Raw genomic sequence first — 23,171 nt, 5'->3', positions numbered from 1 at the left:
CTCAAGCACTCAGGAGGCAGAAACAGTTGGACTTTCCTGAGTTTGCTGCTCTCCTGGTCTACAGAATGAGTTCCAGGGCCACACAGATAAACCATGTCTTGAAAACACACACACAAAAATCAAAGGTTAAGATCCACCTTTAATCTGGATTGTACCTCTGCAGGCAGCCTACATATATAAAGTATATTGAAGGAGGAAGCTCTGTCTCTCTCTTTGCCTCCTTGCCCTAGCACCAAGTTCATTCCTTTACTAGCATTAGAGCCTACTTCCTTGGTATTTTGGTGTATAGTTAAGACCAGCTAAAATATTTAGCCTCATGAACTGAACAAGTACTGTACTCTTCAAATTTCCATTGGTAGGCAGCCATTGTTAGATTACCTGGAGCACAGCTTGTAAGACATTCTATGAAATCAACTTTCTACATACATGAAGAGATTCATTTTCCCAGTCCTGATCATGTAGAGAACCTTGAATAATACAGTTGCATTTTTTTTTCACCTGCCCACTGAGTGAGATGTTCTGGTTAACAATGGTGTTCATAACCACATTCTTCCTAGCTCCATTATTCTCTAAGTATTCAACTTTCCATGAAGACGACTCTTTATTATTATTTAATTTGCCTACAGTTTGTTCTGAATTTCAGAAATTAAACTCCTGAAGCAATAGAGCCCTCATTCAGTTTTCTGATGGGAGAAAGATCTATTATAATGTTTGTGGTCTAGCTCCTGCTTTTCTTTCCTGATTGTCTGAAGTCCCTGTGAAAAGCAGGTAAAAAGTCCATTCAATTCACCTGACCTCAGTGTGAAGCCACCTAACAAAAAATCTCTTTTTGTGTGCTTAAATATCTCTTTAGTTGTTAATATTCTGGGCATTCTTCTACCTGTGTGACAAGGAATCACTCCACCCTACATAGTTATAGTGCGCTGTACAAGGTAGCTAGCCACATTGTGTCCAGGAAGAGGAAGGAGAAGTGCCTATGGAGTGGTACAGGAAGCTAGCAGGATCTGCTTTTAGAGCCAGGGACAGGTGCTATTGAAATGTAAATCTCTCCCAGTTCTGAAAAGGTCTTTGTCTGAGGTGGAAGGCAAGGTAGCAACCATTGTGCTGTGTCTTTAAGCACAGTGTAACCCTGTAGGAGGTGCTCTTGTCACTCAGCCTCACTAGCCAATCAGGCCCTCCAGGCAACCAGTCAGTCAGAAGAGGTGCAGGGTCCTTCCTGTCACAAGCTTCAGGCTTGGTTTTGAAGAGGAGCTGGGGCCAGTAGTTTTGTGTGCTGTGCTGTGTGTGCTCCTGCAGGAAGCTGAGCAGAGAGGTTGGGCAATCTGGAAAACCACAACATGGTGAGTGAAGGGCTGCTGTCCCCAGACTGGGAGGAGTGGTGATTTCAGTCATGGGAGCCAGTTTGGTGGGTCCTACCCTGACTGGGTGGGAGCCAGTGTCCGGATGTAGAGTTCCACATGTTCTTGCATGGTACTTCATGGTCCAGCGTGGTTCTGCTCGTCCTGCCTGCTCCAGTGTGTTTCTGTGGTCCTGCGCTCTCTTTGCAATTCCTGGGCTGGCTGGCAGCCTGTGTCACTTCACTCTCTAGGCTGCTTGTGTCCAGATCATTGGCAGCGGGACTGAGCTTTGAAAGAACCTTGTTGACATCACTGTGCAATGCCGGCACCCTTAGTGCATAAGCATTTTCGCTATGGAGCACAAATTTGCTGAACTCAGAAAGACCTGGTCCTGTATCTAATATATGTTCCAGAAGTACTGCACTTTGAACTTTTAACATTTAGGCTTGGGATCCATCTGGAGTTATTTCTGTGGACCTTGTAAACAGTATCTCATGTGCAAAGTAGCACTCCTCTGCCATACTGTGGTGGAGAAAAGTAGAAGTGACAGTATTAAAATTGATAGTATAAGGGCTTACCAATTCTTAAGAGACATTAATTTACAAAGTAGAATTTAGGAAAGGAAGGGCTGCGTCACAAATATCCCAAAGATAAGTATATGCTAACCATGCCAGTTAGAGGTTAGTATGATAAGATGTAAATATTTGTTTTGCAAGGTTAACCAGCTACATTTCCATAACAAAGGTGACAATCCTGATTTACAACAAGCAGAAAGGCCCATCCTATCATTAAAATACCAGCCTCTAAATGCTGCTCAAGGAACCATCACAGGGTCAGAACCAACATTAAGTAATGGTGTGCCATGAAGTTATACTAATTCTAGAATTGGGGCATCTCAAGTCTTTTTGAAATTTGTTTTTGAGTCAAGAACTTCTATGTTGATTGAGGTGGACTTGAACACTATCTGTAATCCCACAGGGTATTGCACTTGTTATCCTCCTGATTAACCACCCTAAATTCCTGGATGACACATCTGTAGCATCGCAGAGTTCTAAAATTACCGGTTTGAGTCGCATAGTGGACTGTGCATTGCAGAACAGGGAAAGGATTTGTGTGTGGAACATGGCTTCTCCCTTCAGACCAAAAGAGGAGGAACAGTCTACTGTGTACACTGTAGGGGGAAACACACAACTATGTCATGATTGATATAGAGTGTTCAGACAAGGACTGTTTATCTGTCATTTCTTATGGAATTTAGATGAAATTTAGAGCCAGACTATGGTTCTGTTGGTCCATATGCTGACTGTGGAAGTTGTCCTTGTCCTCTGAGCTTCTCTGTGGATGGATTTCCTTGGGAGGGGAAATCTCTGCAGCCCTGGCATTGGAGAATATGATGCTGTGGCATCATTGTTCAGTGTGCACACACAGGCAAGCTTTTGGTGTGCAGTGAGAAGACAGATTGGAAAACTGAAGGTCTGGTTTCTAGAAGTTCTGAACATTGCACTCCTCTTTCACGTTTATCTTATAAATGCTACAAATAATTTAGAAACTGGTAGAATGATGGTGGTGTGGATCATCTTTGAGCAATACATGATTAGACTCTCCTGCCTATCTGCTACCACCAGCTGAAATGGTGTTTTCTAGTGAAATTTCATCCCAGGACACAAAAGGACTTTCTGAGCTGCAGAGGTTTATCAGGTGTGCATGGTGCTGGGTGGGTGGATAGGGCAGAATCAACATCTTGTGTCATAATCCATGTGACAGTAAGCATTCGAAATGGCTAAGACATCTTTGTTTCATGATTTGGGAGCTGATTGGTGGCCCAAAAGAAAGCCTGCTATATGCCCTCAAATACTCTGTCTCAAAATGATTGTTTCACTTTTCTTTTCTTTTTTTTTTTTTTTTTTTTTTTTTCTTCCGAGACAGGGTTTCTCTGTGTAGCTTTGCGCCTTTTTCCTGGAACTCACTTGGTAGCCCAGGCTGGCCTCGAACTCACAGAGATCCGCCTGGCTCTGCCTCCCGAGTGCCACCACCGCCCGGCTCACTTTTCTCATTTATATATCTATGCCCAGAAATAAATAGGAGCTGCTGAGTCCATGGTATTTCTTCTATTTATTTGATTTCAGTGCAGGCCACTTCATTTTGGATAACTCACAATTTTCCCTCTCAGTAGTCCTTAGTTTCCTATACCACTTTTCCTAAGGAGAGGGTCTCTCACTAGATCCTTCCCCTGAACCTTGTAAGTTAGTATGTGTACTGGCCATATTTTCTCCTTCACCTGAGATCTTCTTGCAGGGCTCAGGGTCATTCTACCTTGCCAGCTGTGACTCTGGGTTCCCGGCTTCTGTATGATTCCAGCTCTGGAGGTCCAATTCTTCTCTTCCAGGTCCCTGTGGGTACAGTGGATGGACTGCCCTGTTGTCTTCACTGTTCCTGATCTTAAAGCAGCTCTCCAATTTAGCTGCCAAGCTCTCCCTATTCTGACACTTTTCCCCAAACTGAGGTCCTCACAGAATTCCAAGGTCCTCTTAGTCAGGCTAAAAATGTCTGGAAGGGTATTTCCAAGGAGGGAGAATGTCTTTGATCTTGTTGTGTGGGTGTGTCTGTGAAGTTCTTGCCTGGGGGTGCATCTGGAGAGTGCTGTGTTTGTGAGGAGAGGACTGGAGGAATTTCTGTTGAGTTTGCCTCAGGGAGAGGGTGTGTTTAGTAGGTGATTTGCAGGCTTCGCCCAGGGAGGCAGGTAGGTGGGACTGCCAAAGCTCACAGGCCCTGTGCACTTGTCTTGCCTATCTCTAATACCTGTGGAGCTGGAGGAGCTGTTCCTGGAGTCACCTGGTGTGATCATTTGTAGCCCAGGAACTAGTTCCTGGAAACTCCCAGGACCTGGATCTAGCTGGACAAGGAGTCATTTTAGTCTAATGATTTAACCAGATACTTGGAAGTCATAGTGCTGCTGTTGTAGTTGTTACGAGTAAGTAGCAGGATGCTGGGAACAGTGCAGGGAAGACCTTGCTATGGTCATATACATGGGAACCTGATACAGGGAAAGTGAGACAACAATCTACCTACCCCTTTTAAGGACTTTCTTGCCACCAGGTTGCCTTCTGATTCCTTAGTCTTTGTGCCACTTTCCAGATCCTTTGAGTCCAGATGCCTTCCTTATTCATCCTGGTGCCCAGCTGCTTTACCGAGCATTCTATGGGTGCCCCAATGCCTTTTGAGACTTCAGATACTGCTAGAGTCTTGAATGTTTCTGAGACAGCATGGGTGATCCTCATAGGTAAGCTCCTTGTTAAAACTGGAAGTGTTATAAGGCAAACAAAGTCATAACTGTTGTTTTGAGGCATTTGTTATTTTGTATTTAAAAATCGTGTTATATTTTCTAATATCAGAATTTTGGAGCTTATTGAAATTATAAATTACTGCTTTTCCTATAGATTTTGAATGTTCTGTAGTGTGTTATGTTCATGTGATTTATAAAATCCATTAGCTCCAATATTTCTCCATTTGGTTTCTGTCTGGGTGACCTGTCCATTGTTGAGGGTGGGGTATTGAAATCTACCCCTACCAAACACTGTGTGAGAGTCAGTGTGTCATTTAACCTGTAGAGGTATTTCTTTTACAAAAGTGTGTGACCTTGTGTTTGGGGCATAGATATTAATAATTGAAATGTCATATTGGAGTTTTCCTTTGATGACTAAGGAGTATTCTTCCCCATTACTTTTGATTAATTTTTGTTTGAAGTCTATTTTGGTAGATAATAAAACAGCTACACAAGTTTGCTTTTTAGTTTCAGTTGCTTTAAATATGTTTTTCCCAGCATTCACCTTTTGGTAATCTCTATCCTTGATATTGATGTGTTTCTTGTATGCAGTGGAAGGATGGATATTTTTTCTGAATCCATACTGTTAATTTGTGTCTTCATTGGGGAATTGAGGCCATTGATATTGAGAGATATTAGGAATAATGATTATTAATACCTGTTATTTTGTTGTTATTGGTGGTGATGATGGTATGTGTATGAGAGTATGTTAGTTTGTGTTTGTGTGTGTGTGTGTGTGTGTGTGTGTGTGTGTGTGTGTGTGTTTCTCTTCTTTTGGTTTTGCTGATGTTATATTATTCATTTATTGTGTTTTCATGTTTGTAGTTAGCTTCCTTGGATTGGATTTTTTCTTCTAGTACCTTATGGAGGACTGGATTTGTACATAGATATTGTATAAATTGTATCTTATTTTCTCCATTTATAGTGATGAAAATTTTCTGAATGTAATAATCTGGGATGGCATCTGTGGTTTCTTAGAGCCTGTGTCACATGTGCCCAAGCCCTTATGGCTTTTAGAATCTCCATTGAGAAGTGAGGTATAATTCTCATAGGTCTGCCTTCAAATGTTACTTGGTCTTTCCCCTTTGCAGCTTTTACTATTCTTTCCTTGTTTTGTATAGTTACTCATTTGGTTATTGTGTGACAAGGGGACTTTCTTTATTCTGTATGTTTACTGATTTGGTTATTATGTGACAAGGGGACTTTCTTTTCTGACCCAATTTCATTGGTGTTTTTGCATGCTTCTTTGTACCTTTATCAGCACCTACATTAACTAAGGAAAATTTGTTATATGATTTTATTGAAAATATTTTCTGGATATTTGAGCTTTTTTTTCTTTTTCTTTATTCTATTTTGTCATTCATAGGTTTGGTCTTTGCATAATGTCCAAGAATTCCTGGTTGTTTTGCATCAAGAATTTTTTTTTATTTTTTATTTTTATTTCTCCTTATAGAGTGTTCTACAAAAATTGAATGATTTGAATTCTTAACCAGGAAGTGAATTTCTTTTTTAACATTTTAATTAAAACTTCATTACAACGAACTTAAAAAAAAAATCTGTCACCAAAACTGACCAGACCTAAAATGTCTCTTTTTTTTTTCTATTTTTCTTTATTAAGAAATTTTCTACTCACTCCACATACTATCTACAGATCTCCCCTCCTCCCTCCTCCCATCCTCCAGCCCTCTTTCCCAAGCCACCCCACATCCCCACATCCCCCAAATTGAGGTCTCCCATAGGGAGTCAGCAGAGCCCAGCACACTGAGTCTAGGCAGGTCCAAGCACCTTCCCACTGCACCAAGGCTGTGCAAAGTGTCACACCACAGGCAACGGATTCCAGAAGCCTGCCCATGCACCAGGGACAGATCCCAACCCCCCCTGTCTGGGTGCCCCCCAAACAGTTCCAGCCAAACAATCATCTTCCATATCCAGAGGGCCTCTTCCAGTCTCATGGGGGCTCCACAGCCACCAGTCCACAGTTCATGGGCTTCCACTAGTGTGATGGGTTATCTCTGCACATCCTCCCATTATGATCTCGATGTGCCTCACCTGCAGTATCTCTCCTCTTTCTCATCAATTGGATTCCTGGAGCTCAGCCTGGTGCCTGGCCATGGATCTCTGTATCTGCCTCCATCAGTCACTAGACCAAGGGTTATGATGCCAGCTAGGTTATTTGCTAGGTTGGTCACCAGAGTAGACTGGTCCAGGTACCTCTGGACCACTGCCAGCAGACCAAGGCAGGGTCAACCCTGTGGATTCCTGAGAGCCTCCCAAGCATCCATCTCTTCCTATTTCTATGATGTATCATGTATCATGGTATCTTCCTCCCTGCCCTCCCACTCTATCCCTGTTCCAGCTTGACCCTCCCATTTCCCTATATTCTTATCCCCCACTCCTCACCCTCTGCCACCCCCTCCACCCAGTCCACTCATGTAGATTTCATCCACTTCTCCTTCAAAGGGCCATCCATGTGTCCCTCCTAGGGTCTTTCCCTGTTAGCTAGCCTCTCTGGAGCTGTGGGTTGCAGTCGGGCCATCCCTTACTTCACATTTAGTATCCACTTATAAGTGAGTACATACTATGTTTATCCTTCTGAGTCTGGGTTACCTCACTCAAGACGATATTTTCTAGTTCCATCCATTTCCTGCAAATTTCATGATATCATTTTTTTAATGCTGATTAGTACTCCATTGTGTATATGTGCCATATTTTCTTTACCCATTCTTCAGTTGAGAGGCATCTAGGTTGTTTTTAGGTTCTTGCTATTATGAATAATGCTGATATGAACATAGTTGGGCATGTGTCCTTGTGGTAAGATTGAGCATTCCTTGGGCATATGCCCAGAATGGTATAACTGGGTCTTGAGGAAGACTTATTCCCAATTTTCTGAGAAACTACCATACTGATTTCCAGAGTGGCTGTACAGGTTTGCATTCCCACCAACAATGGGAGAATGTTCCACTTTCTCCACATCCTCTCCAACATAAGCTGTCTTCAGTGGTTTTGATCTTAGCCATTCTGACAGTGTAAGATGGTATCTCTGAGTTGTTTTGATTTGCATTTCCCTGATGACTAAGGATGTTGAGCAATTTCTTTTTTATTTATTTATTTTATTTTACAATACCATTCAGTTCTACATATCAGCCATGGGTTCCCCTATTCTCCCCCCTCCCATCTCCTTTCCTTATCCCCAGCCCACCCCCCATTCCCACCTCCTTCAGGGCAAATCCTCCCCCAAGGACTGTGATCAACCTGGTAGACTCAGTCCAGGCAGGTCCAGTCCCTTCCTCCCAGGCTGAGCCAAGTGTCCCTGCATAAGCTCGAGGTTTCAAACAGCCAACTCATGCAGTGAGCACAGGACTTGGTCCCACTGCCTAGTTGCCTCCCAAACTGATCAAGCCAATCAACTGTCACACCTATTCAGAGGGCCTGATCCAGCTGGGGGGGCCCCTCAGCCTTTGGTTCATAGTTCATGTGTGTGGGGCGTTTACCCACCACCCCCACAGCTTCCCAGAGTTTTCTTGAGTGGATCAGCAGGAAATATTAGATAGAAGGATTTACAGCGGAGAATGTTGCAGAGATAAACAGATAGAAAATAAAGGATAGCCTCGAGATGGCCTGGAACCTATTCCAACGGGCCCCGACTGTCTCTGGCCCAGGGTTTTTATAGAGACGCCAAGGGGTGGAGCAAAAGACCTCCTCCCCCAGCACAGCCAAGTGCAGACCATCTCAAACACCTGCACTCAGGCCGGTGGTCCTGATCATCCTCTATTCGGACCTGCTGGGCAAAGCCATGAGGAACCCAAGAATGGGCTCCCACAGGTCCCCCCTTCTTAATATAAATAAAAAATAACTATTAATGGCTTACAGCAATCTCCATAGCTGTTACACCTCCCAGTATGGGAGTAGAGGATGATATAGATGGCATTTCTCTTTTGAATTAGGTCCAAGGTGACCACAGCAGTCTTAGCTGCCTCAAGCCCTTTCTCAACCAAAAACTCTTAAGCGACTACAAACTTAAAGAATCCCTTAGCTTCATCATTACCATTAACAGGTTAACATAAATATTGCTATACATAGTTACAATTCTCTCAATCTTACAACTCAAAGCAAACTCTTTTTTTTTTTTTACACCATTCAGTTCCACATAATAGCCACAGATTCCCCTGTTCTCCCCCTCTCGCCCCCCTCCCCTTTTCCCCAGCCCACCCCCCATTCCCAGACGGAGCCAAGCGTCCCAGGATTCAAACAGCTGACTCATGCAACGAGCCCAGGACCCGGCACCACTGCACAGCTGCCTCCCAAACAGATCAAGCCAATCGACTGTCTCACCCATTCAGAGGGCCTGACCCAGTTGGGGGCCCCTCAACCTTTGGTTCATAGTTCATGTGCTTCCATTCATTTGGTTATTTGTCCCTGTACTTTATCCAACCTTGGCTTCAACAATTCTCGCTCATATAAACCCTCCTCTTTCTCACTAATTAGACTCCCAGTGCTCCACCAGGGGCCCAGCCGTGGATGTCTGCATCCAGATTCCTCAGTCCTTGGATGGGGTTTATGGCACAACTATCAGGGTGTTTGGCCATCCCATCACCAGAGTAGGTCAGTTCCTGCCATCTCTCAACCATTGCCAGCAGTCTTTTGCGGGGGTATCTTTGTGGTTCTCCATGGGCCTCCCTAGCTCTCTGCTTCCTCCCCTTCTCATGTGGTCTTCATTTACCATGGTCTCCTATTCCTTGTTCTCCCTCTCTTTTCTTGATCCAGCTAGGATCTCCCACTCTCTTTCCCTCGACCGTCTCCCTTCATTGCTCCCACTCATGACCAGGCTGTTCATGTTGATCTCATCCATTTCTCCGTGTCTTTTTTGGGGTCCCATTTTCCAGGTAGCCTCACTGGTGATGTGAGTAGCAGTCCAGTCATCCTTGTTCCACATCTAGCATCTTCCTATGAGTGAGTACATACCATATTTGTCTTTCTGAGTCTGGGTTGCCTCACTCAGGATGATTTTTTCTAGATCCATCCATTTGCCTGCAAACCACATGATGTCATTGTTTTTCTCTGCTGAGTAGTATTCCATTGTGTATATGTGCCACAATTTATTTATCCATTCTTCAGTTGAAAGGCATCTAGGTTGTTTCCAGGTTTTGGCTATTACAAACAATGCTGATATGAACATAGTTGATCAAGTGCTCTTGTGGTATGATTGAGCATTTCTTGGGTATATGCCCAGGAGTGGTATAGCTGGATCTTGGGGGAGATTGATTCCCAATTTTCTAAGAAAGCGCCATATTGATTTCCAAAGTGGTTGTACAAGCTTGCATTCCCACCAGCAGTGGAGGAGAGTTCCCCTAGTTCCACATCCTCTCCAGCATAAAGTGTCTTCAGTGTTTTTGATCTTGGCCACTCTGACAGGCGTAAGGTATTGGCATAAAAACCGACATGTGGACCAATGGAATCGAATTGAAGACCCTGACATTAACCTGCTGTGGGATGTTCTGTATGTCCTGTGGGAGCCCTTCTTGGGTTCTTTGTGGCATTATCCAGCAGGTCCGCATAGAGGATGATTAGGACCATGGGCCTGAGTGCAGGTGTCTGAGATGGTCTGCACTTGGCTGTGCTGGGGGATGGTCTGTATGTCAAGTTGTTCTGATTGATCAATAAATAAAACCTGATCGGCTGTGGCTAGGCAGGAAGGATAGGCGGGACTAACAGAGAGGAGAAATAAAAGGACAGGAAGGCAGAAGGACTGACTGCCAGATGCCGCCATGACCAGCAGCATGTGAAGATGCCGGTGGGCCACCAGCCACGTGGCAAGGTATAGATTTATGGAAATGGACTAATTTAAGCTATAAGCACAGTTAGCAAGAAGCCTGCCACGGCCATACAGTTTGTAAGCAATATAAGTCTCTGTGTTTACTTGGTTGGGTCTGAGCGGCTGTGGGACTGGCGGGTGACAGAGATTTGTCCTGACTGTGGGCAAGGCAGGAAAACTCTAGCTACATTAACCCACACACCTATGGACATATAATTTTTGACAAAGAAGCCAAAAGTGTACAATGGAAAAAAGAAAGCATCTTCCACAAATGGTGCTGGCATAACTGGATATCAATGTGTAGAAGGCTGCAAATAGATCCATATCTGTCACCGTGCACAAAACTTAAGTCCAAGTGGATCAAAGACCTCAACATAAATCCAGCTACTCTGAACCTGCTAGAAGAGAAAGTAGGAAGTAGTCTTGAATGCATTGGCATAGGAGATCACTTCCTAAATATAACACCAGTAGCGCAGACACTGAGACAAACAATCAATCAATGGGACCTCTTGAAACTGAGAAGCTTTTGTAGAGCAAAGGATACGGTCAACAAGGCAAAGTGACAGCCTACAGAATGGGAAAAGATCTTCACCAACCCCACCTCTGACAGAGGACTGATATCCAGAATATATAAGGAACTCAAGAAATTAGACATCAAAACAACCAACAGTCCAATTGAGAAATGGGCTTTAGAACTAAACAGAGAATTCTCAACAGAGGAAACTCAAATGGCTGAAAGACATTTAAGGAATTGCTCAACATCCCTAATCATCAGGGAAATGCAAATCAAAACAACTCTGAGATACCACTTTACACCTGTCAAAGCAAACTCTTAATAGAACCATTTGAATTATCATATATGGTGCTATATATAGTTAACTATTTTCTCCGTCTTACAACTTTAACTCAACCATTTAAATTTTCTTGTTAACAGAACATAGGAAAAACTTCGATGTATTCACATCAAACTTAAACATTCCCTTAACTCCATAAACCCAGGGTGCATTAATATCAATAGGTTTAGCATAATTTCTGCAAACATAATTCAACCTCATAACTCCTTTTTTTCTTTATAATTTTTTTTTCGAGACAGGGTTTCTCTGTGTAGCTTTGCGCCTTTCCTGGAACTCACTTGGTAGCCCAGGCTGGCTTCGAACTCACAGAGATCCGCCTGGCTCTGCTTCCCGAGTGCTGGGATTAAAAGTGTGCGCCACCACCGCCCGGCCTCTTTATAATTTTTTAAACAAAATCTCAAACCTAGTTAGAGGAACCCAAACTTATACAATTCCTACAAACCCATATTGAAAAGCAATATTTTCAATCTAACCATTAACACTTTGAAAACTTAGCAAAACATCCAAAAGGAGTTTCTTAATAAAACTCTTTACACACTTTAAAAGTAGTCTCTTAGTATACCCGATTTGCATTTCTTCCTAACAAAACATGACATTAATCCTCTCAAACAACAATTTAAATTAAATAGACTAAGGATTATTAACTCTCCCTTTTCTTTATAATTTTTTAAGCAAAGTCTCAAGCCTAGTTAGAAAACCCAAACTTTTCCATTTAAACAGTTCCATTTGTAACACAAAACCAGTTCCATAAGTAATTCCATTTTTACATAAACAGTTCCACAAAACAATTCATAAATCACCAGTTAATAAAGCATATATGCATACACAAAATTGCATCTTTATTCTAAGTAGAAATACATTTCTTCATTTAAACAGTTCATTTTTTAACTCAATTCCAGAAAACCGTTCCTAGGTCATTACTATAAGTAAGCTCAAAATTGTCCCATTGCAATGAAATCTCTATTGTTCATTTCATTTAAGTACCAAAATTTAAATGATAAATATTGGTACTAGCCTTCCAAATTTGAAGAAATCCATCACCAAAATCTTTTTGTAATTTTATCTCATTTTAAGTTCAAAAAGTTCAAACAAGAAATAAATTCTGGTATCAGGCTTTCACTTCCAAATATGAAGAGACATTTTACAACCAAAACTTTTTGCAGTTAACAATTTTAGTTCAAACAAGCGTCTCTGCAACTTTTGTTCTCACAGACAAAACTGCACCGTTTTTGCTGTTAGCTCAGGTTTTTCTGTGTCGCGTCGATTTTCCACGGATCTCAGCTGCGGATGCCTTGTGCTGGTTCTGGCGTCCGCCATTCTTAGCTTCTTAGCGGCTTCTGGAGCTTTTGGAACCATTCAGACTGCCTACTTTGTAGTCTACTGGGACACTATCTCCTGTGTCTCAGGTGTTTTCACCATATACATTAAGAATAGAATCACACTTAACATTTACACTTTTTCACAAACTCACATATAACATTTTTTGCCTTGTAAAGCATTTAAACTCATATTCAACATTTAAACGTTTTTACAAACTCACATACAACATATTAACATCTACTTATTTATACTTTAAGGAAACTATAGAACTACTTTAGCAAATATATTTCTTATTAATTCTTATATACTTATATTCATTCCATCTTATTTCTTATTTAAACTTACATTTACAACTAGTATCTTACAAGCTTACTACATGTCTTAAGACTACCTTAGATACTTCTTGCAAGCCTATATTCTTAAAGGAACTCTATAGATCCATTTTACAAACTTATATAGGCTACCATTAGCATATATCTAACTTAGCAAACACCCAAAGATTTCTTAACACAGATATAACAAGACAGAATTTTTACAAACTCACATATCTTATTTTCGTCTTTCTACTTCTTACTCTTAATTATTATCACCATCTCTATTAGAAAGATTCTCTTAACTAGACAGGAAGTACGTACATCATTTCTAAAGTTTAGAGTTTATAGTCAGCTTTTTTATAAAGCACTGGGATTTAGTGAGTGTTGTCATTATAGAGTTGTGATACTTGTTGCTAGGGGATTGTAACATTCTCCAGACAAAGCCACACCCCAAAGTTGCCGAGTTCTCTTGGCCTTTCCGAACTGGCAGCGATGTACTGTCAGCAGTAAACATTTTTTAACTAGAGGCTGTCCCTTTACCCAAATTCATAATAGCTCCCCTAAGAACTTCAATTCAAACAAACGTTTCTATCACAGCAGTACTTTTGGTTTGCTCTACTGAAAAACTTCTTGCTGAGGGTGAAATTACCGTATTTAGCTGCTGTAAAGCTCTTTGCCAATACTGCACAGCTATTAGGTGATATAAAGTATTTTTCTAAAGGAGCTAGTAAAGCCAAAAGCGGCACAGTTCAGAACTCTTATTTCCTCACTGTTTGCATTAAATCAGTGACAAAATCTCAGAAATACTAATCAAGCCACTTTCATTCTGGTTCCTTCATAGGAACCTCATTGGAGCTGACCTTCCTTAGTTCCACACTCCTTACCAAATGCTCTTGTAACCACCGAGCTTCATTCTCCTCTTGTGAAAAAACACAAACATGTCCTCGACCCTATATTAAAACAGGATCGGGACCTTTCCATAATCCCGAGCAGGGATCTTTCCATTTCATTTGAGTTTCAGGATTTGGTATTTTCACTTCATTAGCTTTAACTCCTGATGTTATTAGCAGCGGTGATATTTAGCATTGATTTCTTATAAGGAACTTTCAGGTAAAGCAACTCTTTTGTAAGACAGCTAGATTTTCTGAAGTTTGTTTCCCATCTATAAAGCAGTCATTTCTTTTCTGAATGCCTGTTTCCTTGTCTCCTTATTAAATTTGCAAAGGAATTACTCATTGCAGGCAGTTTGTTCAAAATACAAAGAACTTTTAAAATTTCAACATAAGTTTCTTCATATCTAAGACAATGTTCAGTGTATAAACTGTTTTCCCTTGTTTTAAGGATTTTTTTTTTTTTTTGGTTTTTCGAGACAGGGTTTCTCTGTGTAGCTTTGCGTCTTTCCTGGAACTCACTTGGTAGCCCAGGCTGGCCTCGAACTCACAGAGATCCTCCTGGCTCTGCCTCCCGAGTGCTGGGACTAAAGGCGTGCGCCACCACCGCCCGGCCTTATTTTAAGGATTTTAAAGTGGCTTGTTTGCTCTTATAGGTAGCTTTCTGTCATCCAGCTACCGTAAAAACATTGCACAGCTATTAGGGTAAATAAGGCATTTTACCAATGGAGCCCCAAACCGTGAATCACCTAGTTCCATATCCTTTCAATTTTTCCAATGGAACTGACACTTAAACTCTTAGACAATTTTCCTCCTTATTCTTTTAAAAGCTGTATTTTAATTTTACCATGAACGTATTTTCAAGCTGACAAAAGTGTTTCAGAGCAATGTTGCCATCTTTAGCGGAAAAACTACCTTTCCCAGAATGCATTTCCCTTATATCAGTCCATAATAATATCAGTCCCATATCAGTCCCTTATATCAGTCCCTTATATCATTTCCCATAGTTCTTTTTGGGTCTGAGAGTCAACTGGTTCTCTTTTACCAGACTTGCTTACAAATTCTTGCCCGGGAGGTTTGAACAAAGTTTTTTGCTTTTGCAATGGGAGATTTGAACAAGCATTTTACATTTTCAGCTATGGAACATTGGGAGGTTTCTGGTCTCTCAGCTGGCTTTAACAGGTTTTTCTCCATCAGACACTGGCCCTGGATCAGAACCGCACCTGCCTCATCAGCCGGCATTGAGGCTGGCATTTCTGATAGCAACTTTCCTTGGGGCTTGTGTTTGTTTTAGCCAGAAAGTGAAAAACATTTTACAACAGCTTTTCCATAGCTCCTTCAGAGATTTTCTCTCACTGATCTTATTCTCATTTTACTTGTTCCTTCCCCCCAGATGCAGAGCTTCAGCTATCTGTCTGCGGCTCTGTTCCTCTGCTAGCTGCTTTTGGAGGTAGGGGCTTTTTTTCTCCCCCCGAATCTGCCTCAAAATCTAGCAGCTTTGTCAGGTCATACATTTTCTGGTGGGGGGGGGGGTGGTATCTGTCTCTTCTGTTTCTTCAGAGTCTTTCTCCCAGACAGTTCCCAGTTTGGTCTCAGTTTATCCCCTCTATCCCAGAAACAGTTTCCGACACTAGAGTGGCGGCTTTCCCTGCTACTGAAGGTAGGGGCTTTTTGTCCGTTTTTGTTTTCGGGGTCTGTGGTTTGTGTACAGACTGAAAAATTTAACAAGGGAGGTTTTTGCCATTTCTAAACTCCCATTAGGACAGGTGCTTTGCCTCATCAGGCCTTCACCTGGCCCAGTCCCCCAGTGGGTTGCATTTGCTTGTCTGGGTGCTAAAGGACAGAGCTTATGCCAGAGGCCATCACTCCTCAGGGCTACACTCCCTCATCTCAGAGTCAGTTGAAACAAAGCTTTTCTCAAAGAGGTGCTTTCTCTGACAGAAAAGAAAGCTTTACCCCTGGATAGTTCTGTTCTGCCCTGGCTGGGCTCTTTCCCCAGACAGTGTTCTGACTCAGCAGCACAACTGCTTCAGACACAGTTCAGCTTTACTGTTTTCCCAGAAAGGTCCTTACTCTGATAGGAAAGCTTTTTCTCAGATTTCTTTTTGTAGCTGTGGACCTATAAACCCGGGACTTGTAGGAAAGTGGACAACTGTGCCGTTCCCACCGGCTTTAGCTTTGTTTGTTCATTAGCAATCTTCCCCTGGGTCCTGCACCTTCCTGCCTCAGCTCTGTGCTCCAGGAAGTTTACAACTGCAGGAACCCTAGTATCCCCGAAAAGCACTCCAACTCAGAGACGCTGGCCAGTCGCCTCTGGGTTTTTGGTCAGAAGCAAGGATACAATGCTAACAGAGTTTGCATTGCTCCAGGGGATCTTTGCGTTAGGAAGATTAGGAGCACCTTTCCATTCTGAAACGCTCACTCAGACAAAACCCTTGATGCCTCAGCTCGGCTGTAACTGAAAAGCTTGGCTTTTTTGCTTTTCTCAGGTAAAGTTTCCTGCCCTTTTGGGCTCTCTGTAGCTCTTTACCCACACTCTCCCAAGCGTTTCCCTCAGGGTACTCTGACCCACTGTCTTTTACTAGCTTGAAGAGACAGAGCTTAGAAGAGTTTTTTAGGAACTTGTCCTTGCCTTTTGCATTGCAGGGAGGGTTGTTAAAGCTTGAAAGAACTTAGAGAGGTATTGCTGTCTTAAGAGGTTTGTTGTTTTCCCTTAGAGCTAATCACAGATGGTCCCCATACTAATATCTTCAGGTGATTCTAATTTTTGTCCTTCTGAGAGAGAGAGAGTTCTGAAAGGCTTTAGTTTTTAAGTTTAAGAGCTTTTGAGAAAGATTAAGGCTTTTTAGAGAGATTCCCCCCCCCCCCCCCAAATTTTCCAAGAAAAGCTTTATAGTTTAAGAGAAAGATTTTTTTCCCAAGGAGAAAGACCAACTTTCCCCAAAACTTGCCAACTTTAAACTTTGACTTCTTACACCCCCATTTTTGCCTCAGGGAGAAATTACTTTCTCCTGCCACTTGGACTTATCATTTCAGCTGTCTCCAGGTCAAAAGCTTCCATAGGAAACTTTTTCTTCCCTATAAGCTCAAAGGAGAGCTTTTTTACTACCCAAAAAGCCCAAAGAAAGATTTTCCCCCCAGTTTGTGTTTATAGCTCCCAAAGTGAGAAAACTGAAGTTTTTCTGTCTAGTTGCCTTACTTATTTTTCCTACACAATCTTACACTTCTAAGTTTTTTCTACACTATATTACTACCCTATACCTTACTTATTTTTCACAGATAGAAATTGAGAAAGGGATAGAAGATAGAAAATTTTGACAGAAGAGAATTTCGCTGCAGCATAGGACATCCTTCCAGTCCGCTTTCCTTTTCTCTCTAGGATAAAACCCCTGCCTCCCCAAAAATATATATAAAATATATTTTTTTCATAACACTGGCATGCCTTTCCACTGGCAGGGCTGACTCAGCACTTTCACCAAAAACTCTGTAGTAAAATTATTATTTTCCTTTATCTTTAGTCCCTTTTACTTTGTCTTTAGTCCCTGTTCATTTGTCTTTAGTCCCCCCTTTTTTGTCTCCCCCTTTTTTTCTTTAGTCCCTTTTTTCTTTAGTTCCTGTTCAGGTGCCATTCTGTGGGGTGTTTACCCACCACCCCCACAGCTTCCCAGAGTTTTCTTGAGTGCGATCAGCAGGAAATATTAGATAGAAGGATTTATAGCGGAGAATGTTGTGGAGATAAACAGATAGAAAATAAAGGATAGCCTCGAGAGGGCCTGGAACCTATTCCAATGGGCCCCGACTGTCTCTGGTCCAGGGTTTTTATAGAGATGCCAAGGGGTGGAGCAAAAGACCTCCTCCCCCAGCACAGCCAAGTGCAGACCATCTCAAACACCTGCACTCAGGCCCGTGGTCCTGATCATCCTCTATTCGGACCTGCTGGGCAAAGCCATGAGGAACCCGAGAACGAGCTCCCACACATGTGTTTCCATTCATTTGGCTATTTTTTCAATAATTTAGTAAAACCAAAATTTATTATAAGCCACAGTCGTCCTAGGGACCTCCATGCTATATATATAGCCTCCATGGATCTATGGGTTGTGGTCTGATTATTCTTTATTTTATATCTAGAATCCACTTATGAGTGAGTACATACCATGACTGTCTTTCTGGGTTTGGGTTACCTCACTCAGGATGATTTTTTCTAGTTCCATCCATTTGCCTGCAAATTTCATGCTTTCATTGTTTTTCTCTGCTGAGTAGTACTCCATTGTGTATATGTACCACATTTTTTTTCATCCATTTTTCAGTTGATGGGTATCTAGGTTGTTTCCAGGTTCTGGCTATTACAAATAGTGCTGCTATGAACATAAATGAGCATGTATCTTTATGGTATGAATCAGCATTCCTTGGGTATATGCCCAAGATTGGGATGGCTGGGTCTTGAGGTAGTTCAATTCCTAATTTTCTGAGAAACCACCATACTGATTTCCACAGTGGTTGTACAAGTTTACATTCCCACCAACAGTGGAGGAGTGTTCCCTTTGCTCCACATCCTCTCCAATATTGACTGTCATTGGTGTTTTTGATTGTAGCCATTCTGGTGGTATCTCAGAGTCGTTTTGATTTGCATTTCTCTGATGATTAAGGATGTTGAGCATTTCTTTAAATGTCTTTCAGTCATTTGTGTTTCTTGTTTTGTGAATTCTCTGTTTAGCTCTTTAGCCCATTTTTTAATTGGACTGTTCAGTATTTTGATGTCGTTTCTTGAGTTCTTTATATACTGTGGAGATCAATCCTCTGTCAGATGTGGGGTTGGTGAAGATCTTTTCCCATTCTGTTGGCTGTCTATTTGTCTTATTGACTGTGTCTTTTGCCCTGCAAAAGTTTCTCAGTTTCGAGAGGTCCCATTTATTAATTGTTGTGCTCAGGGTCTGTGCTGTTGGTGTTTTATTTAGGAAATGGTGCCAATGCGTTCAAGAGTGCTTCCTACTTTCTTTCCTATTAAGTTTAGTGTAACTGGATTTATGTTCAGGTCTTTGATCCACTTGGACTTGAGTTTTGTGCATGGTGACAGATATGGATCTATTTGTAATCTTTTACATATTGACATCCAGTTATGCCAGCACCATGTGCTGAAGATACTTTCTTTTTTTCATTGTATAGTTTTGGCTCCTTTGTCAAAAACCAGGTGTTCATATGTGCATGGATTAATGTCAGGGTCTTCAATTCGATTCCATTGGTCCGTATGTCAGATTTCATACCAGTAGCAAGCTGTTTTTATTACTATAGCTCTATAGTAGAGTTTGAGGGCAGTCCGGATGGTGATGCCTCCAAAGGTTAATTTATCGTATAGGATTCTTTTAGCTATTCTGGGTCTTTTGTTTTTCCATATGAAGTTGAGTATTTTTCTTTCCAAGTCTGTGAAGAATTGTATTGGGATTTTGATGGGGATTGCATTGAATCTGTAGATTGCTTTTGGTAAGACTGCCATTTTTCTATGTTAATCCTACCTATCCATGAGCATGGGACATCCTTCCATTTTCTGATATCTTCTTCAATTTCTTTCTTTAGAGATTTAAAGTTCTTGTCAAAAAGGCCCTTCACTTGTTTAGTTAGTGTTATCCCAAGGTATTTTATATTGTTTGTGGCTATTGTAAAGGGTGATGTTTCTCTGACTTCTTTCTCAGCCCTTTTATCATTTGTGGATAGGAGGGCTACTGATTTTTTTGAGTTGATCTTGTATCCTGCCACTTTACTGAAGGAGTTTATCAGCTGTAGGAGTTCCCTGGTAGAGTTTTTGGGGTCACTTATGTATACTATCATATCATCTGCAAATAGTGAAAGTTTGACTTCTTCCTTGCCAATTTGTATCCCTTTGATCTCCTTTTGTTGTCTTATTGCTCTAGCTAGAACTTTTAGTACTATATTGAATAAATATGGGGAGAGTGGACAGCCTTGTCTTGTTCCTGAATTTAGTGGTATCACTTTGAGTTTCTTTCCATTTAATTTGATGTTTGCTGTTGGCTTGCTATAAATTGCTTTTATTATGTTTAGAAATGTTCCTTGTATTCCTGATCTTTCTAAGACCTTTATCATGAAGGGGTGTTGGATTTTGTCAAAGGCTTTTTCAGCATCTAAGGAGATGATCATGTGGTTTTTTTCTTTCAGTTTGTTTATATGGTGTATACCATTGACTGATTTTTGTATGTTGAACCATCCTTGCTTCCCTGGGATGAATCCTACTTAGTTGTGATGGATAATTGTTTTGATGTATTCTTGGATTCGGTTTGCCAAAGTTTTGTTGAGTATTTTTGCACCAATGTTCATGAGGGAGATTGGTCTGTAGTTCTCTTTCTTTGTTGCATTTTTGTGTGGTTTGGGTATCAGGGTAATTGTAGCCTTATAAAAAGAGTTTGGTAGTGTTCCTTCTGTTTGTATTTTGTGGAACACTTTGAAGAGTATTGGTATTAGTTCTTCTTTGAAAGTCTGGTAGAATTCTGCACTGAAACAATCTGGTCCTGGGCTTTTTTTGGTTGGGAGAATTTTGATGACTGTTTCTATTTCTTTAGGGGTTATTGGTCTATTTAAATGGTTTATCTGGTCTTGATTTAATTTTGGTATGTGGTATTTATCCAGAAAATTGTCCATTTCTTCCTGGTTTTCCATTTTTGTGGAGTACAGGTTTTTGAAGTATGATCTGATGATTCTCTGGATTTCCTCGTTGTCTGTTGTTATGTCTCCCTTTTCATTTCTGATTTTGTTAATTTGGGTGCTCTCTCTTTGCCTTTTGGTTAATTTGGCTAGGGGTTTGTCTATCTTGTTGATTTTTTTTCAAAGAACCAACTCTTTGTTTCATTGATTTTTTTTGTATTGTTCTCTTGCTTTCTATTTCATTGATTTCAGCCCTCAATTTGATTATTTCCTGGTGTCTATTTCTCCTGGGTGAGTTTGTTTCTTTTTGTTCTAGAGCTTTCAGTTGTGCTGTTAATTCATTGGTATGGGATTGCTCCATCTTCTTTATGTGTGCATTTCGAGCTATGAATTTTCCTCTTAGCACTGCTTTCATAGTGTCCCATAAGTTTGGGTATATTGTACTTTCATTTTCATTGAATTCTAGGAAATCTTTAATTTCTTTCTTTATTTCTTCCTTGACCCATTGATGTTTCAGGTGGGCCTTATTCAGTTTCCATGAGTTTGTGGGTTTTCTATAATTTTTGTTATTGTTGAGGTCTAACTTTAAGGCATGGGGGTCTGATAAGATACAGGAGGTTATTCCAATTTCTTTTTCTATCTGTTGAGATTTGTTTTGTGGCCAAGCATGTGGACAATTTTTGAGAAGGTTCCATGGGGTGCTGAGAAGAAGGTATATTCTTTTGTGTTAGGATGGAATGTTCTGTAAATATCTATTAAGTTCATTTGAGTCATAACATCTGTTAGGTCCTTTATTTGTTTGTTATGTTCAGTCTGGTAGATCTGTCTTTTGGTGAGAGTGGTGTATTAAAATCTTCCACTACTAATGGGTGGGGTTTGATGTGCGTTTTAAACTTTAGTAGTGTTTCTTTTATGAATGTGGGTGCTTTTGTATTTGGAGCATAAATGTTTAGAATCAAGACTTCATTTGGTGGATTTTTCCCGTGATAAATATATAATGTCCATCCTGATCTCTTTTGATTGATTTTAGTTTGAAGTCTATTTTATTAGATATTGGGATAGCTACACCAGCTTGTTTCTTAGGTCCATTTGCTTGGAAAGCCTTTTCCCAGCCCTTTACTCGGAGGTAGTGTCTGTCTTTGAAGTTAAGATGTGTTTCTTGTATGCAGCAGATGGATGGGTCCTGTTTTCTTATCCATTCTGTTAGCCTGTGTCTTTTTATAGGTGAGTTAAGACCATTGATACTGATGAATATTAATGACCAGTGATTGTTAATTCCTGTTATTTTTTGTGGTTGTGTTGTGTTGTCCTTCTTTGGTGTATGTTGCTGTGGGATTATCTATTGCTTGATTTTTCGTGGATGTGTTTAGCTTCTTTGGGTTGGATTTTCCCTTCTAGTGCTTTTTGTAGGGCTGGGTTTGTGGACAGGTATTGATTAAATCTGGTTTTATCCTGGAATATTTTCTTTACTCCGCCTATGGTGATTAAGAGTTTTGCTGGGTATAATAGTCTGGGTTGGCATCCGTGGTCTCTTAGTGTTTGCATAAGATTTGTCCATGATCTTCTAGCTTTCATAGTCTCTATTGAGAAGTCTGATGTTATTCTGATGGGTTTGTCTTTATATGTTACTTGGTCTTTTTCCTTTGTGGCTCTTAATATTTTTTCTTTGTTCTGTGTGTTTAGTGTTTTGATTATTACGTGGTGAGGGGATTTTTTTTTTTGGATCCAGCCTATTCGGTGTTCTGTAAGCTTCTTGTATCTTCATAGGTATTTCTTTCTTTAGGTTAGGAAAGTTTTCTTCTATGATTTTGTTGAATATATTTTCTGTGCCTTTGAGTTGGTATTCTTCTCCTTCTTCTATCCATATTATTCTTAGGTTTGGTCTTTTCATGGTGTCCCAAATTTCTTGGACGTTTTGTGTTATGACTTTTTTGTCTTTAGTGTTTTCTTTGACTGGCGAATCTATTTTCTCTATTGTGTGTGTCTTCAGTGGCAGAGATTCTCTGTTTCATCTCTTGCAATCGGTTGGTTATTCTTGTTTCTGTAGTTCCTGTTCGTTTAGTCAGGATTTCTATTTCCAGCATTCCCTCTGCATGTGCTTTCTTTATTGTCTCAAATTCATTTTTCAGATCTTGGAATGTTTCTTTGATCTGTTTAATTGCTTTTTCTTGGCTTTCTTCCCATTTTTTGTTCGTTTTTTTCTTCCATTTCTTTAAGGGAGTTTTTTATTTCCTCTTTAATGGAGTTTTTCATTACCTCTTTAAGAAAATTTTTTATTTTCTCTTTAAGGGAATGTTTTATTTCTTCTTTAAGGGCCTCTATCATCTTCTTAAAGTCATTTTTAGGGTTGATTTATTTTGTTTCTTCTGTCTTGGTATGTTCAGGTCTTGCAGGTGTAGAATCACTAGGTTCTGATTTTGCCATATAGGTCTTTATGTTGTTGCCTGTATTTTTGCACTGGCGTCTACTCATCTCTTCCTCTACTTGGTGCAGGTGGTGTCTGTGTCTGAGAGTGCCTCCCTTGTTCTAATTTTTAGTCTTGGTTCAGTAGGAGTTCTTGGTTAAATTGGTGCTATTGGGCTGTTTCTTCAAGGGCAGCTGATCTCAGTTCGTGAAGTATATACTTATGATTCTGTTGATCTGGTTTGGTGGCTGGGCAGCGCCTTCTTCT

At 40.8% G+C, this 23,171-nt stretch overlaps 1 protein-coding gene across 1 annotated transcript in view; it reads left to right on the top strand.

The window, feature by feature from the left end:
* The first annotated feature begins 1,245 nt into the window (after positions 1–1,245).
* LOC143269390 (uncharacterized) overlaps positions 1,246–23,171 on the top strand; it is a 38,537-nt gene continuing 16,611 nt past the window's right edge. Inside the window, exon 1 of the mRNA XM_076554501.1 lies at positions 1,246–1,340. Coding sequence (XP_076410616.1) covers positions 1,338–1,340 — 3 coding nt within the window. The 5' untranslated portion in view covers positions 1,246–1,337. The remainder of the gene's footprint in view (positions 1,341–23,171) is intronic.

Source organism: Peromyscus maniculatus, chromosome 18 (assembly GCF_049852395.1).
Source record: "Peromyscus maniculatus bairdii isolate BWxNUB_F1_BW_parent chromosome 18, HU_Pman_BW_mat_3.1, whole genome shotgun sequence".
NCBI lineage: Eukaryota > Metazoa > Chordata > Mammalia > Rodentia > Cricetidae > Peromyscus > Peromyscus maniculatus.
Note: the sequence above shows the minus strand (reverse complement) of the source record. Positions and strands in the feature narration are given on the sequence as shown.